Genomic DNA, 14,212 nt, shown 5'->3' on the forward strand with positions numbered 1-14,212 from the left:
CAAATAATTAAGATTTTCAAGAATTACCACTAACTAACCAGAGTGTCTTCACTTAATTGTAATTCATATTTGGTAATCAACAATACAGGGTAAAACATAAAGATAAATAGATCCATCTAATGTAATTAATACTGTATTGATATGTACATGCGTCTTCAAATAAAAAAATATATTTTAATATGGAAAAAGATGTTCATTAATTGTTGAAAATTAGCTATCTGTTTCTCAATCACTTAGTGAAACAAAAAGTGAAATTCATGTACTTATATAAATATATATTTTATTGATTTATGTTTATGGTTTACCCAATGCATATCATAAAAGTAGTTACTTATAAAATTACATTTAAACAATAAAGTAAGAAATATGTATACTAAAATGTATATACTTAAATGTATGTCTATGCACTCAATACCTGGAGCTGGATCCTTTGCTTGAATTTCTGCATCAATGAGAAATGCGGTGGAGGTGATTGGTTTGTGGTCCTGCACCTGCTTGCTTGCACAGCTTTTTTTTTTAGTGCCAGAAGTTGCCTTAGCTTTTATATCTGCATCGTCTTTCAGGCTTTTCTTTCGAAAGGCATATCTCAGTGAATTAGAATATCTTCATATAGATTCAACACACATGATTGCTATCGTTTACAGCTAATGAAAATTCAAAACTTAATATGTAATCAAATTTGTATACTATATAAAAACAACTTAAATATGATTTTTATTACAGGAAAGTTATGGCCACCTTATGCCCAAAACAACTGTGCGAAAGACTGCTGACTTGACAGCTGTCATTGACGCCCTCCACAAGAAAGCAAAGCCACAAAACGTCTTTGTTTTCGAAACTAGCTGTTCGGAGAGTGTTGAGTTCACATTAAAGGGAAGATAAATGGAAAGAAAAAGTGTGATAGCTAAACTAGGACAAACAACAGGGAGCCTTGGGAGGACTGAAGCAAAGCCCATTATAGAATTTAGGGAGATTCACAAAGCTTTGACTGCGACTGGAATCAGAGCTTCAAGATCCACCACACACAGACATTTCTTATCCAGGACAGGGGCTAAAACTGTACCTTTTGTTAAGCCATTCTGCTACCAGAGATGTCTTAATGTTTCCGCTTTTTCATGCTTATATCTGTTGATAAGCCTTATGCAGACTGCCAAAGTAGCATTAATGAACATAGTAAATGAACTCTAGAATTTATCTTCATATGAATCGAGGACTTTGATCACATGAGCAATATATAAATATATAAATATCTTAGATACATCTGTGTGTAGTGGGTCTTGAAGCACTCAGCCACTGGCCTTGTCTTGTGAATGTCCCTCAAGCTCTTTAATGGCCTTTGCATCCCAGTACACTCAAGGCTGCAGATTTCCTTGTTGCATTGTGCACATTTTTTCACAATTTTTTTTTTCCTTCCACTCAGCTTTCCATCAATATAAAACATATATGGACCCCTGTGGAGATACTTTTTTTTGGAGATACAAAAGGGCCTTTTAAAACAGGCCTTTTAAAAGGCCCTTTTGTGGCTTATGTTCCTTGTGGAGAATGTCAGTGGATGTATGCAAGACAACTGTCAAGTCAACATCTTCTACATGGTTGTGTAGACCATAACCCAAACCCTGACATAACACTATATGAACATATTTTCTTGTTGTGGTTTTTGTTGGTCTGAATTTTCAAAATCTTCCGATAAATTACATTTGGGGTTTTAATCAGTCTTAATTATCCAAATTACCAAAAATAGACACTTGAACTATATTATTCTGTGTTAAGATTCTATATAATTTATGAGCCTCACTTTTGGAATTGTATAATTAATAAATTAACCTTTAGATTCTAATGCAACTATGAAGTTGTTAATACAATATATGTCTATCTGCTGATCCAACTATGCAATTCTGAATTAACCTTCAGTGTTCATGACTAATAAATTGCCAGCATACAGGATTGTTTTGCTTCAGTTAAATGTCTTATCTCACATTAATAACTTCCGTCCGTCCGTCCGTCCGTTTTCTTCTGCTTCTGCTTTTATACATAAATAAATATTGCACTCAGCTAAACAGAGACACCATCCATCCATTTTCCAAACCACTTAATCCCTCATGGGGTCGCGGGGGTTGCTGGTGCCTATCTCTAGCGTTCACTGGGCGAGAGGCGGGGTACACCCTGGACAGGTTGCCAGTCTGTCGCAGGGCAACACAGAGAGACAAACAGGACAAACAACCATTCACACCTAAGGACAATTTGGAGAAGCCAATTAACCTAACAGTCATGTTTTTGGACTGTGGGAGGAAGCCGGAGTACCCGGTGAGAACCCACGCATGCACAGGGAGAACATGCAAACTCCATGCAGAAAGACCCAGGGGTGTACTCGAACCCAGGACCTTCTTGCTGCAAGGCAACAGCGCTACCCACTGCGCCACTGTGCAACCTTCAGTGTTCATGACTAATAAATTGCCAGCATACAGGATTGTTTTGCTTCAGTTAAATGTCTTATCTCACATTAATAACTTCCGTCCGTCCGTCCGTCCGTTTTCTTCTGCTTTTCCGGTGTCAATATACATAAATAAATATTGCACTCAGCTAAACAGAGACACAATATGCTAATTTTTAATGTTTTCTTTGGTGGAATTGCTGATGTTATTTAAAAACACTTCAGAATTAGGTGGGAGGAAAAAAATCCCAAGCATTATAATTGTGAAGTAGATTTCAGAGGCAGAATGTAAACGGTAGCAAATGAAACAGCATTAACAGCCTGACAAATGTCTTCCTTAATGCACTCTATTAAGCTGAAGCCATGCTTTTGACCTTGTTAAAATAAACCAGATGTTAACAGAGAAAATGCATTGATATTATTAACAGGCCTGCTTAAACATGTGAGTAGCAGTATGAGCTCTCTGTTTTTGTTTATCTATATTCAAAGTATCATACCATATGTCTAATCTAATATGATATCTAATCATATTCTGCCTTCTGGGTCTTAGGTTGAAAGGTTCTAAACATTTTACTTAGGAAAACCATAGCTTCACCATTACTGTGCTCACCCCCATATCTGAACAGATGAGACTGAGTACACAAAAGTAAAATTTCTTATTTAATCTTCCATTTCAACACCTTCACACTATTCACCTTCTTAAAAAAGTTTGAAAGGCTGTATGTATTTTCTGTGTCCGTAATTTCACAATCCTTTCATTTCTTTGAAGAAATCTATCTATTCTAGTTTCTAAATATATCTATTCTAGTTTTTGAGAATAAAGCAAACAAATATATCTTAATAGTGTTAATTGACATTTCTAATTGTTGCACACTTTGGACCACAAACACAAATCCATCTACTGCTCCATAGCTGTTATGTTTTCACAAGAAGAAAATAAATAAAGATGCACAAGTTCCACTAAGTTAAGGTTTCAAATGAATGATTGTCAATTAAGAAAGCTTTTCCCACTTTCCTCCTGCCTATTCCTTGGACACTAGTGATACACAAACGCCAACAATCCATCAGTCTAGGATAACCATTGTCAGTATTAATGCAGCTGGGGAAAGCAGGAAAATGTCACAGAATTTGGTTTGTTAATGTATGGAACAGCCAGGCGTGATGTTTGCATGTTAACGCCTCTGGAGGATGATGATTCAATTAACCAGGGGAAGCTGGGATTTCTCCATTGTGTACCTCCAACATTTTGGGTCTCATCATTCTCTGTTCTGTGAAAAAAGCATAGAGACTGCTTCCAAATCCCAGTAAGAATCAGCTCTGTGATGTCTTTCATTTTTTGACTTATTTTGGTGGAGGTTCATCTTCTTTAATTTGTATGAGACTGATTTCTGAAGTCTTGCAGGTTCTTAGTGTGGTTGGTGGTGGAGTAAGGCAGGAGTACCGGAGGAAATTCCTCTTGTTTTTAAAATCCACAGAATAAATTAGTTTTAATAGCTCACTGCTACCATCTGGTGGTAAAATGTCTCTACAACCACTTTCTTTTTCACTTATATTCAGTGCTTTGACGGAAACCAAGACGTTTAAAACCTAAAATTTGCCGGAGGGAGCTTTGGACATCAGGTGTTTCCTTGTGTTCTTTTTTGGCCTGAGTAGGATCATGTAACACTTTGGGGCAAAGATGCAACCCAACAATCCATAACTGGAGGCTAGGATTGCAAACACTTCTGTGACTGTTGCATACTTCCCCGGAGAGCTTATGTAGGCAGGAATAAATGCTATCCACACGGTGCAAAAAATCAACATACTGAAAGTGATGAGTCTGGCCTCATTGAAGCTGTTGGGAAGTTTCCTGGCCAGAAAGGCCAAGAAGAGACAAATGAATGCCAGTAGTCCAATGTAGCTCAGAACCAAAGCAAATGCAATGTATGAGCCTTCATCACATAATAGAATGACAAAGGCTTTCTCATGTGGTATCAGTTGCCGTGGAGTGGGGGGAGCAACAAGCAGCCACACTGTACAAATGATGACCTGCAGAGAAATAAAGATGTATTACTCAAACATTTAGCAAATTCTTCCCAGGTTATTGGTTTTGAAAAAAAAAAAAAAAACACAGCGTCTTTACCTGGGTAAGAGTACAAATAGTGATGATGGCCTTTTGCTGTGCAGGTCCAAACCATTTAATAATATTGCTGCCTGGAAGTGTTGCTTTGAAGGCTATTAGTACAACTATTGTTTTTCCCAGGATGCAGGAGATACAAAGAACAAAGCTTATCCCAAATGCTGTGTGTCGCAGCATGCAGGACCACTTGGATGGCTGGCCAATAAAGGTAAGAGAACACAAGAAGCATAGAGTCAAGGAGAAGAGCAGCAGGAAGCTCAGCTCAGAGTTGTTAGCTCTGACAATGGGTGTGGTTCTGTGGCAGTAAAATATAAGGACCACAATACAGGTGCTGAGTGTGCCAATTATAGAAATAACAACTAGGGTGATGCCCATGGTGTCTCTAAAAGAGAGGAACTCCACCCGTTTGGGGATGCATGTGGTCCTATCAGCATTGGACCAAAACTCTGGTGGGCACTGCTTACACTCGATGGCATCTATAGAAAAGATAAAAATGCCTCAGCTTTGATGCATTCAGCTTTTTTGTTGCACCTGTATACAGGTCTAGATAAATTAGAATATCAATAAAATTATAATTTATTTCAGTAACTTATTTCAAAACGCTAACCTTCTACAATAGACTGACCAATATCAACACTTTTTTCTGTTGATTTAATGTTAATGAAAACCAAACACTCAGATTACCAGAAAATATTTATATTACATAAAACAGAAAAAAAATAGAGAATTGTTTTGTTATTCCTGCAAAATCCTGGGAAGGACAGCGAACATAACAGCTGAGCTACACATCAACACCCTCCACATGGATGGTAAGATACAAAAGGTAATTTCTAAAGATCCTGGCCGTTCACAGAGTGCTGTATACATAAAAAAGGACAGTTGAGTGAAGCAAATATCTCTGGGCGGACATTACACAGATGTATTCAGGTCATGAGCTACAACTGTCACATTTCTTGTGCTAAACTACTCCTGAAGCAGGGACATCAGAAAGGTCACTAGACATAGCAGTCACCAGACTGAGCCTGACATGGGTGAAAGTGTCAAGGACAATGGGCCGGTGGTTCATGTCTTACCAGAGTAATTGCTGATCTCCCCAGGTGTACATGCCACACAGTCATAACAGCAGACTGGAAAGTTAGGTCTCATTGCCTTTCGTGTGCCAGGAGGACAAATAGTGCCGCATATTGACAAGGGAACCTGCACAAAAAAAAAAATCTAAGATAAACTTTTCATCCACTGAAAGAGTCTACAAATCACACATACATTTTGACTATTTTTACCCTGGTTTTGTTGCCATTCCACAAAATTATTTCTTCATGGATGTGAAGTTTTTGTTCAACAACTGTGGTTGTACCATCAAATTTGCCAATGTTGATGAACTCAATTTCTCCATTAGTGTTCATCTGCCAGTTAACCAGATCATACAAGGCCGCAGGGTCGCCATTCTCATCAAATGTAATTTCATTTGCAAATGAATTTGAATAACGCACTTGCTTAAGGTAATGAAGTAACTAAAGAAAGAAGGTGTATGTGAGTAGAAAAAGTAAACGAAGACATCTTAAACTGCAGTGAGTAACTTAAACATATATAATAACACCTGCCAAGGTCGAATGATGTCTTGATCTGCACAGGACTTCTGAAGAAAAGGTCCTTTTCCTTCCACACAGCTTTTCATAGCCTTTAGAGCATAAGCAGAAGCATACACTGCTTTATAGACATTATAGGAAATTCTTAGCTGTGACACATCTGAATAGATGTTTGTCACGCTCCTGAGGTCTTCTTTTCCAGAGCATGGAGGCTTAATCTCTGCTTCATGTTCCTGACTTTCAGTTTGTACACTCAGGCTGCACTGAAACACCTCTTCCCAGAAGGACACAAGGAAGGGATCTTTGTGGGCATCCAATCTTGACGGATTCAAACGAAGCAGAAAATCTTGCAATCCAGGAATTTTTGCATGCTGAATGGCAAAGCCAACTGTACCTTGGAGGATGTGGTGGTACTTTTTAGGGGTGGAAAGCACAGCTGCTGTGCTCCAAGCTTCACTGGCTAGCCACTGTATCCCAGTAAGACCACTTCTAAATTCAATAGGAATAAAGATAAAAGCACTACAAGTGTATTCTATTTATAACTGGTTTCCAGGAGAGTCAAACTGAAAGTATCATACCTTTGTACCTCATCAAATAATGCTGCTGCATCTTGTTCCACAGCAAATACAAGAATCACATTTGCCCCAGACAAGCGGATGGTGGAAATGATGGATAAAATTTCTGTCTGCTGACTGTTCTTAGGGATAATTTCATAAAATGCAACACAAACACCCAACTTTGTGACCTGGAAGAAAAAAAAAAACACAGCATATGCATAGCAGACTATATTTGTATGTTAATTTCCACAAAAAATTTTTTTATTCATATGTGTACTTCATAATTTTTTGACTTACCTTATTAACAAAGATGTTTGCTCCATCACGACCATAGGCATCATCACCTGCAATCAAACCAACCCACGTCCAGCCAAAATGCTTAACGAGTTGAACCAAAGCATCTACCTGGGCAGAGAGGGATAGAGAAGTGAGAAATGTGTTCATTATTTAACGAACATAGAATTTTTTTAAAATATTTTACCTAAGTGTATTTGTGTTACTCTCTCTAACCTGGAAAAAGTCACTTGGCATGGTCCTTAAAAAGGCAGGAAACTCATTTTTGTCACTTAGACAGGCACAGCTGGAGAAATAGCTGATCTGTAAAATGATCAGAACTTAAGATAAATGGAGAGTTATAAAAGTATTCGCTACAAACCCACTTTAATCTGATACCCCTTTAGATTACAGCAAACAGCGTGATAAAGTCCAAATAGTACACCAGACAGGTCAAGGATCAGGTTGTGAAGAAGTGTAAAGCAGGATTTGATTATAAAACAATATGAAGCTTAGACAATCGAATGGAGCCCTTTTGTAAATCCCTCAACTGATAATTAAAAGCAAATAAACTTCTTGTTGGGGATGCATGTGGTGTATAAGCTGTCTTATACATTGTTTTATACATTTGGCCGTGTAACAACCAAAAACTTGGATATACAATGTTTTTGTTTTGTTATTTTAGTGTATACTAAGAGAAACATAACTGCAACAAGCAAAACACTATGTTGCCAGAAAACAGAATTGCAAATCACCCTGTGTTACACAGTGCAACATGGTGGTAGCATCATGCTGTGGGGATATCTTTTTCTTCAAAAGGACCAGAGAGATTGGGTGTTGCTGCATGCGCATGTTGCAGTTTTCAGATTTGTATTAGTAAAAACTTTTAAAAAGTGTGTTATCACCTTCTTACATATCACAGTTATTGACTACCTTCAGTTGTTCCTTTATATAATCCCAGGGAAATACATTAAAGCTTGAGGTTAAAATGTGAAAAATATAAAAATGTTCAATGAATAGGAATAATTTTCAAAGTCATAGTGCAACATGTATTTACTTGTGGCACAATGAAGACTCCCAGGAAACGAGCCACAACGAGAGACTGAGTGGAGCCCCCATCTCCTATCACCACTGGCACACTTCCATTACAAGCGCTGTAATTTTGAGTCTTTTGTTCAACCTCTGAGCCCTCCTCACTCCCCATTAACTCCATAGCCGCCTTCAATGCCTTATGTGGTGTACTGCACGAATCATAGATCTTATATCCGATTGTGATGTTAGGAAGAAGTTTCCCCTCATTGTTGATCTCTTCAATTGCAAAGATCATAGTTTGCATCCAACGGAAAGTTCTGAAATTAAACCTAGTTGAAGAGAGTATTGATTTAAAAAAAACAGCATGAAGGCACCACTTCATCAGAATGATTGATATTTTTTTACACACTGAACTACCAGTTCCAAGTCAGAAATATCTTACCTGGTGCATTTAATTCGATGAGGCTGGGAGGTAAAAGGCAGCCTTTGCTCCTCCACCATGTCATGAAGGGAGAAGAGCCCCCCCAAGATAATGTCCCCCTTTTTCTCCAGCACAGGCATACTATTGGGTATCATTTGACATTGCAGGCTCATGTCCGGGTTGGAATTGCAAGAAAATAACACGTTCCATAGAAAACTCAAAAGCAAAAAAAAGGTCATCCTTCTTGTACAAATTAGCACAACCAATCCCATCCAAAAAAGCTTCATCCTATAGCTCATCAAAGTTTGTAAGGCTCTTCAAACGTTGTATAATAAGTCGTTGGATTTTAAAAAGAGACACTAAATGACGAATGAAAAACTGTGAAAGCTTAATTAACTATGATCCCGAGAATTTAACGGGAACAGTATAGCCTAATTAAAACAAATACCATCCTGATTTTTGTTTCTGCACAGCGCTCACAAAGTATTAACTTAACTATCCAGCATCTAGTCTCTAGTAAGAGATTCTTCCCTTTAGCATATATAACACTCTTAATCAGGATCCAACTGTCAGAAAGATTTAATTTCCCCTTTGGCTTCTGTTCAGTGGAAAATAATCCCCAGTTTCACAGCAGGTAACAACTAAAAACAAAAACCCGGAACGGGCACTGAAACATAAGGGAGATGGATATGAGGGCTGTCATAATGCAGAGTTATGCATGAGTAAGATTAACTCATCCTGCATTGATGCGATGAGGCACACAGTAGACAAGTGTCACGGGGACTGTTAAACTACATTAGATACACTTTTTGCCTTTCAAGTGCAAACACACAGACTGCTTTCATCATTTCAGCAGACTTTAAACCTTCCTGAAAGTATTAGTTTACAAAACTTGAATTTGCTTCTAGAACAATACTTTTACAAGAACGAATATGTACAGTAACTCTATGCTGGATCAAATAGATGGGATTATTAAGTCAATTCAATTCAATTAAATTTTATTTATATAGCTAGCTCCAATTTATGAAACATGTCAAAGTCAAATTCAATTATATTATACAGATTGGTAAAAAATGTCCTATATAAGGGAACCAGTTGATTGCTTCAAAGTCCCGACAAGCAGCATTCACTCCTGGAGAAGCGTAGAGCTACAGGGAGAGTCGTTTGCATTGTCCATGGCTTTGCAGCAATCCCTCATACTGAGCAAGCATGAAGCGACAGTGGAAAGAAAAACTCCCCATTAACCGGAAGGAAAAACCTCCAGCAAAACCGGGCTCAGTATAAATGGTCATCTGCCTCGACCGACTGGGGGTTACAGAAGACGGAGCAGAGACACAACAAGACAGACAAAAAGAACAGAAGCACATATTGATCCAGTAATCTGTTCTACATTAGATAGTAATCGCTAGAGTGAGAAAAATAGGCCCCAATGTTAAAAGTTGTGAAAATTAATGCAGTGAATTTAAAAGCTTTCATCCTTTTTAAAATGTCAGGTTTTGTGTTTTAAAAATATGACTAAGTGAAATCATTTCACATTTATTTATTCATTTCATGTAGTGAATAATTTGTGCAATTCAACTGGAAAACAAACAATGTTAGTGATAAATGCAAAGATATAAAAGCTTCAATAATCTAGTCGCATAAGTGTGCACACTGTTAAACTACAATCTCCCTGAAAAATAATTATTCAATTCTGGCATTCCAGTATTCAATATTTTTAACAAAAAAACTCTTCAGTCAGGCAAGCAAGTTGCATGAAAATGCTAAGAAGGCAGGCAGGTAGACAGGGATGGAACAAAAGTGAAATGTTTAGCTCACAAACTCACAACTTTCCTCCAACGTTTTGGACAAAGGAGTAGAATTGAAAATCTAAAGCCTTGATTTAAATATTTTGAAAGCTCTTGGATAGAATCAATCTGGAATTTTAGGGCACAATTTCTGAAGATAAAAACAAAATAGCAGCTCTGTACATCACCAAAAGAACATTATACCTACAGTGAAATGTGGACAGTTTGCTAATCAAGACTGGATTTACTAGATGAAGATAACATTTTTGATCTGGCCCACCCAGAGTCTAGAACTACATCTGCCAAAAGATCTATCTAAAAGAGAGCTATGGACAAAAGACATCCTCACATTCTTTTAGATTTAAGGACCTCTGAAAAACACATAGCGGGCAACATTTTAGTTAAGGGTGTGCATAGTTATGTACCCAAGTTTTTGCAAACTTTGTATTTCTTCCTAACTGGTATGTTCATTTCAGCTGGATTTTAAGGGATAAATGTAACATTATACGTGGAATAAGTTTTAATTGATGAGCCTTGTATTTTTACCAAGAGTCTGTACACTTTTGTGGAATACTTTACAGGGTATGTCTGTGCTTGGAGAATCTAAATTTGCTCACATTGTTGGCATAGTTGTTGTGTTTTGTTTTTATTCTTTCACTATAGACCATGCTCAATTACATTGAATTGCGATGTAATACACAAGTGATTGGGATGTTTCACAAAACATTACCAATAATAACACTGCAGGCTACAAAACAGAACATGCAGCAAACAACGTATTACATGTAGTCTGTTGTGCTGCCTCTGGCAAATATGTGTACTTGCAATCTTAATATGTCCCTGTGTGACACATGAAGACAGAGATGTGCTGTAAGACAGAACACTCAGCCCTAACAGGCATTAGGTGCTTTACTTGTAGGCAAGATTTAAGGGTCAAATGATCATATGCTCAAGTCAAACTTGATACTTGACAATTAGTTTAGATGTATTGGAGCAGTATTTACAGTTATCCAATGTTTTAAGGTAATGAAGCATGAGTGTTAGGTCATCTAACACATTCTGCTAGTGTTAAAAAGAGATGAGCCAACAACAAAAGATAGCACTTTATATATAAGAAACGATTCTTTTAAGTAGCTTTCTTTTTCTCCTTGGTGAAAATTTGTAGCACTTGTTAAATAGGCTATACAAAAAAGAGATAAAAGAAAAAAAAATAAGTACAGGCAATAGATAATTGATAAAATAAATTATATATATATATTTTTAAATGTGAAAAAAAGACATGATTGTGCTAAATGGCAAATTTTTAAACTGTGTACTTTTGGAATATTTTTTAGACATCTGTTTTTTTGAAAATAGTTCCATGTGTCTACTCAGCGGTCATTGCATGAGAGGCAGGGTAGACTCTGGACTGTCCACTAGACCAGACTGAATTCCCCAGATGACGATAATAACGTTTGGACTGAGGCTAGAACTAAAACTGTCAAAAGATCTGTGGGGTCACCTACAGTGACAAAAGATATACTACTGTTATGACAATATTTGCTGAACTTTTGCAAGGCAGCATGGACAAATATTGTCATAATGTGTAATGCTGACAGACTTCTGCTTAAAATGAGTACTGAAAATTTAGCAAACACAATGTTGGACAAAGAACTGTCAATTGATTCTGACTCAGATTCTGAATAATTTTTTAATAAGTCTGAAAGTTATTTTTCCCTGCTAAGGAATTAAGGTGAGATGGTATATAATGTTGTCTGATAATCCCTCCATCTAATAAAAATAGTGTTTCATTACAAGTGCTTCAAACTAAATGTGGAGAAGGGGATAGCTGGAATTGTTTGAGTCCAGCAGCTTGTGTTCCCTTTTACTGAAACTCACAGCTTACATGTGGGCATCCCCCACCAACTAGTGTGGGCTAGTTGGTGGGGGATGAGGGAGGATTCTGGTGGGAGATGATGCAGGAGTTTGCACATTAGGCCCTCTACCTCTGATGTCCAGAGTGTCCTTTGAGAAAAAACCTTTTACTTGTGCTAATGTTTAACAATGCATATTCTGCTTTGCTTGTGTTTCATATTTTTACTATAATTACATTTGTACAAATAAAGATAAATCATCCTGTCAGCTGTTAGTGAGACCATATGATTTTACACAAATACATCCCATGTCATTAGCCTCATTTTCCATTGCCAATCAAAAGCCTGGGGCTTTTGAGAAACTCGGGGGTTTTCAAATACCGGGTGTTGTTTCCATATACATATACCTGGCTAATTTCACCTTCCTGGGGCTTTGCTTTCTTGGGTCTTTGGACGCTCAAGCGACCCAGTACTTTGCTCTTCTTTCCTGGGGTTTGTTGAGGGGACAGGGTTGCATGCAGCAATAAACATTTCTCCGCCACAAGGGTGGAGTAAGGAGCAGTAAGGAGATGAGAAGTTTACAAACCTATTGATTATATAACCTTAATTTATATAAAAAAAACAACAACATGTTTTTAGGTGAGAAGGTAAACCTCCAAACTTCATCTGTGTAGTCAGTTCATCAAGATTATGCACCAATTTGAATTCTGCTCAGACTTGGTGGGAGCGGCAGAGACCGCTGACAACCTGGTCACACCGGGAAGACTGCATCAATAACCCCCGCCCCTGCACCATTTAGTCATTCAGACCGTTTGTGATTTCCCGCAGGCTGGATCTGTTCATCGCGGCAGAAATATAATTATAAACCGTTCACTAAGTTAGTGGGGAATAACAGATCAAATGTGAAAATCTTGGCTGGAAGTTTTCGCCGTTTGGAGTTAATTATAAACTGTTTCACCTGCGTGTGTGTGTGTGTGTGTGTGTGTGTGTGTGTGTGTGTGTGTGTGTGTGTGTGTGTGTGTTTGTGTGTGTGTGTGTGAGTGAGTGCCGCAGAACAGGCTCGCTTTCCATAGCAGAGAAAGAGGAGGAGGAGAGATACTCAGTGTGTATAACCTTTAACCTATATAGAAATGATTTTGCTGTGATCAAAATTAATACTGTACTTTAAAATCATCCTCGTTGTTCTCACCCTGGCTGAGGAAAAAATATACTCATAAACCTTTAAAGATGAGTCACATCTACCTTCCACTTCTGTCACACACCCCACAAACTGCGGTCCCCATGCTGCCAAGGCAGAACCAAGCTGTGCTTTATTTTTATTTATTTATATACCAACAGGAGTAGAATAGAATGGAGCCCAGCAGTGAGAAATGGGTTGGGGGCAGTGTAAAGGGGGGTTAAGGAGATGTAACACAATCAGTTGCGCGTTGTCCTACTGTTTTGCCGGATACAACTTCAAGATACGGATACAACTTCTCTGCTTTGTCTGATTGACTGCTGTCTTCTTGCCGCCACCTGATGGACCGGAGTGGTACTGCAATTTTCCCTCACAATGTTCCATACCTCATTGGGGTTCCATACCTCATTGGGGCTGTTTTACATAAATGGACCCCAGCAAATGAAAACACTAAAACCCAAAAGCTCCCAGATTTTGTTATACCAAAAAAAAAACAAAGCTTGTTGTGTGTCTAGATAACCAGAAAAAAGGGTTCTGTCCGAAAAAAGCCAAATCCACCCCCCGCCCCCAAAGAAAAGACTTAATGTTCAAAAAGAAGCCACCAAAAAACAACTGCCAACTCCTGAAAGTTGCAAACAGCTTTAGAGAAAGATGCTTGAAAGTCAAGGTGTTGGAGAGGTGATGATCTTCCAGACAGAGCTAACTCACAAATACTAGAAATACAATAGAATTTGGTGGCAGGGTGTCAATTTGAGTAAGATCAAGAAAAAAGCAAGACTTTCCTAGGTGGGGTGTGACTTATATAATGACAACAAAAAAGTCACTAGGCAGATTTCTTAAATATCAGTGTTCTTCCTATGTTATTTCATTGATTCCCTCATTTCGGAATTGGAGTGTGGAGGTATGGAGGCCTGGCTCCATGCTGTTGAAAAACCAGCAGATAGCTGCCTCTTAGCTAGCACAGAGCCACAGAGAT

At 38.0% G+C, this 14,212-nt stretch overlaps 1 protein-coding gene across 1 annotated transcript; it reads right to left on the bottom strand.

Annotated features, from left to right (window-relative positions):
* Window positions 1-3,149: 3,149 nt before the first annotated feature.
* On the bottom strand, window positions 3,150-8,903 carry LOC105932567 (extracellular calcium-sensing receptor-like). Its single transcript, XM_036149915.1, has 10 exons — window positions 8,441-8,903; window positions 8,024-8,327; window positions 7,204-7,290; window positions 6,991-7,098; window positions 6,715-6,881; window positions 6,148-6,625; window positions 5,831-6,061; window positions 5,624-5,747; window positions 4,554-5,026; window positions 3,150-4,459 (listed from the first exon to the last, which is right to left on the bottom strand). Exons 1-10 carry the CDS (start codon window positions 8,716-8,718, stop codon window positions 4,019-4,021), a joined length of 2,691 nt encoding a protein of 896 aa, XP_036005808.1. The 5' UTR covers window positions 8,719-8,903; the 3' UTR covers window positions 3,150-4,018.
* Window positions 8,904-14,212: the final 5,309 nt, after the last annotated feature.

This window comes from Fundulus heteroclitus, chromosome 18 (genome assembly GCF_011125445.2).
Source record: "Fundulus heteroclitus isolate FHET01 chromosome 18, MU-UCD_Fhet_4.1, whole genome shotgun sequence".
Lineage (NCBI taxonomy): Eukaryota > Metazoa > Chordata > Actinopteri > Cyprinodontiformes > Fundulidae > Fundulus > Fundulus heteroclitus.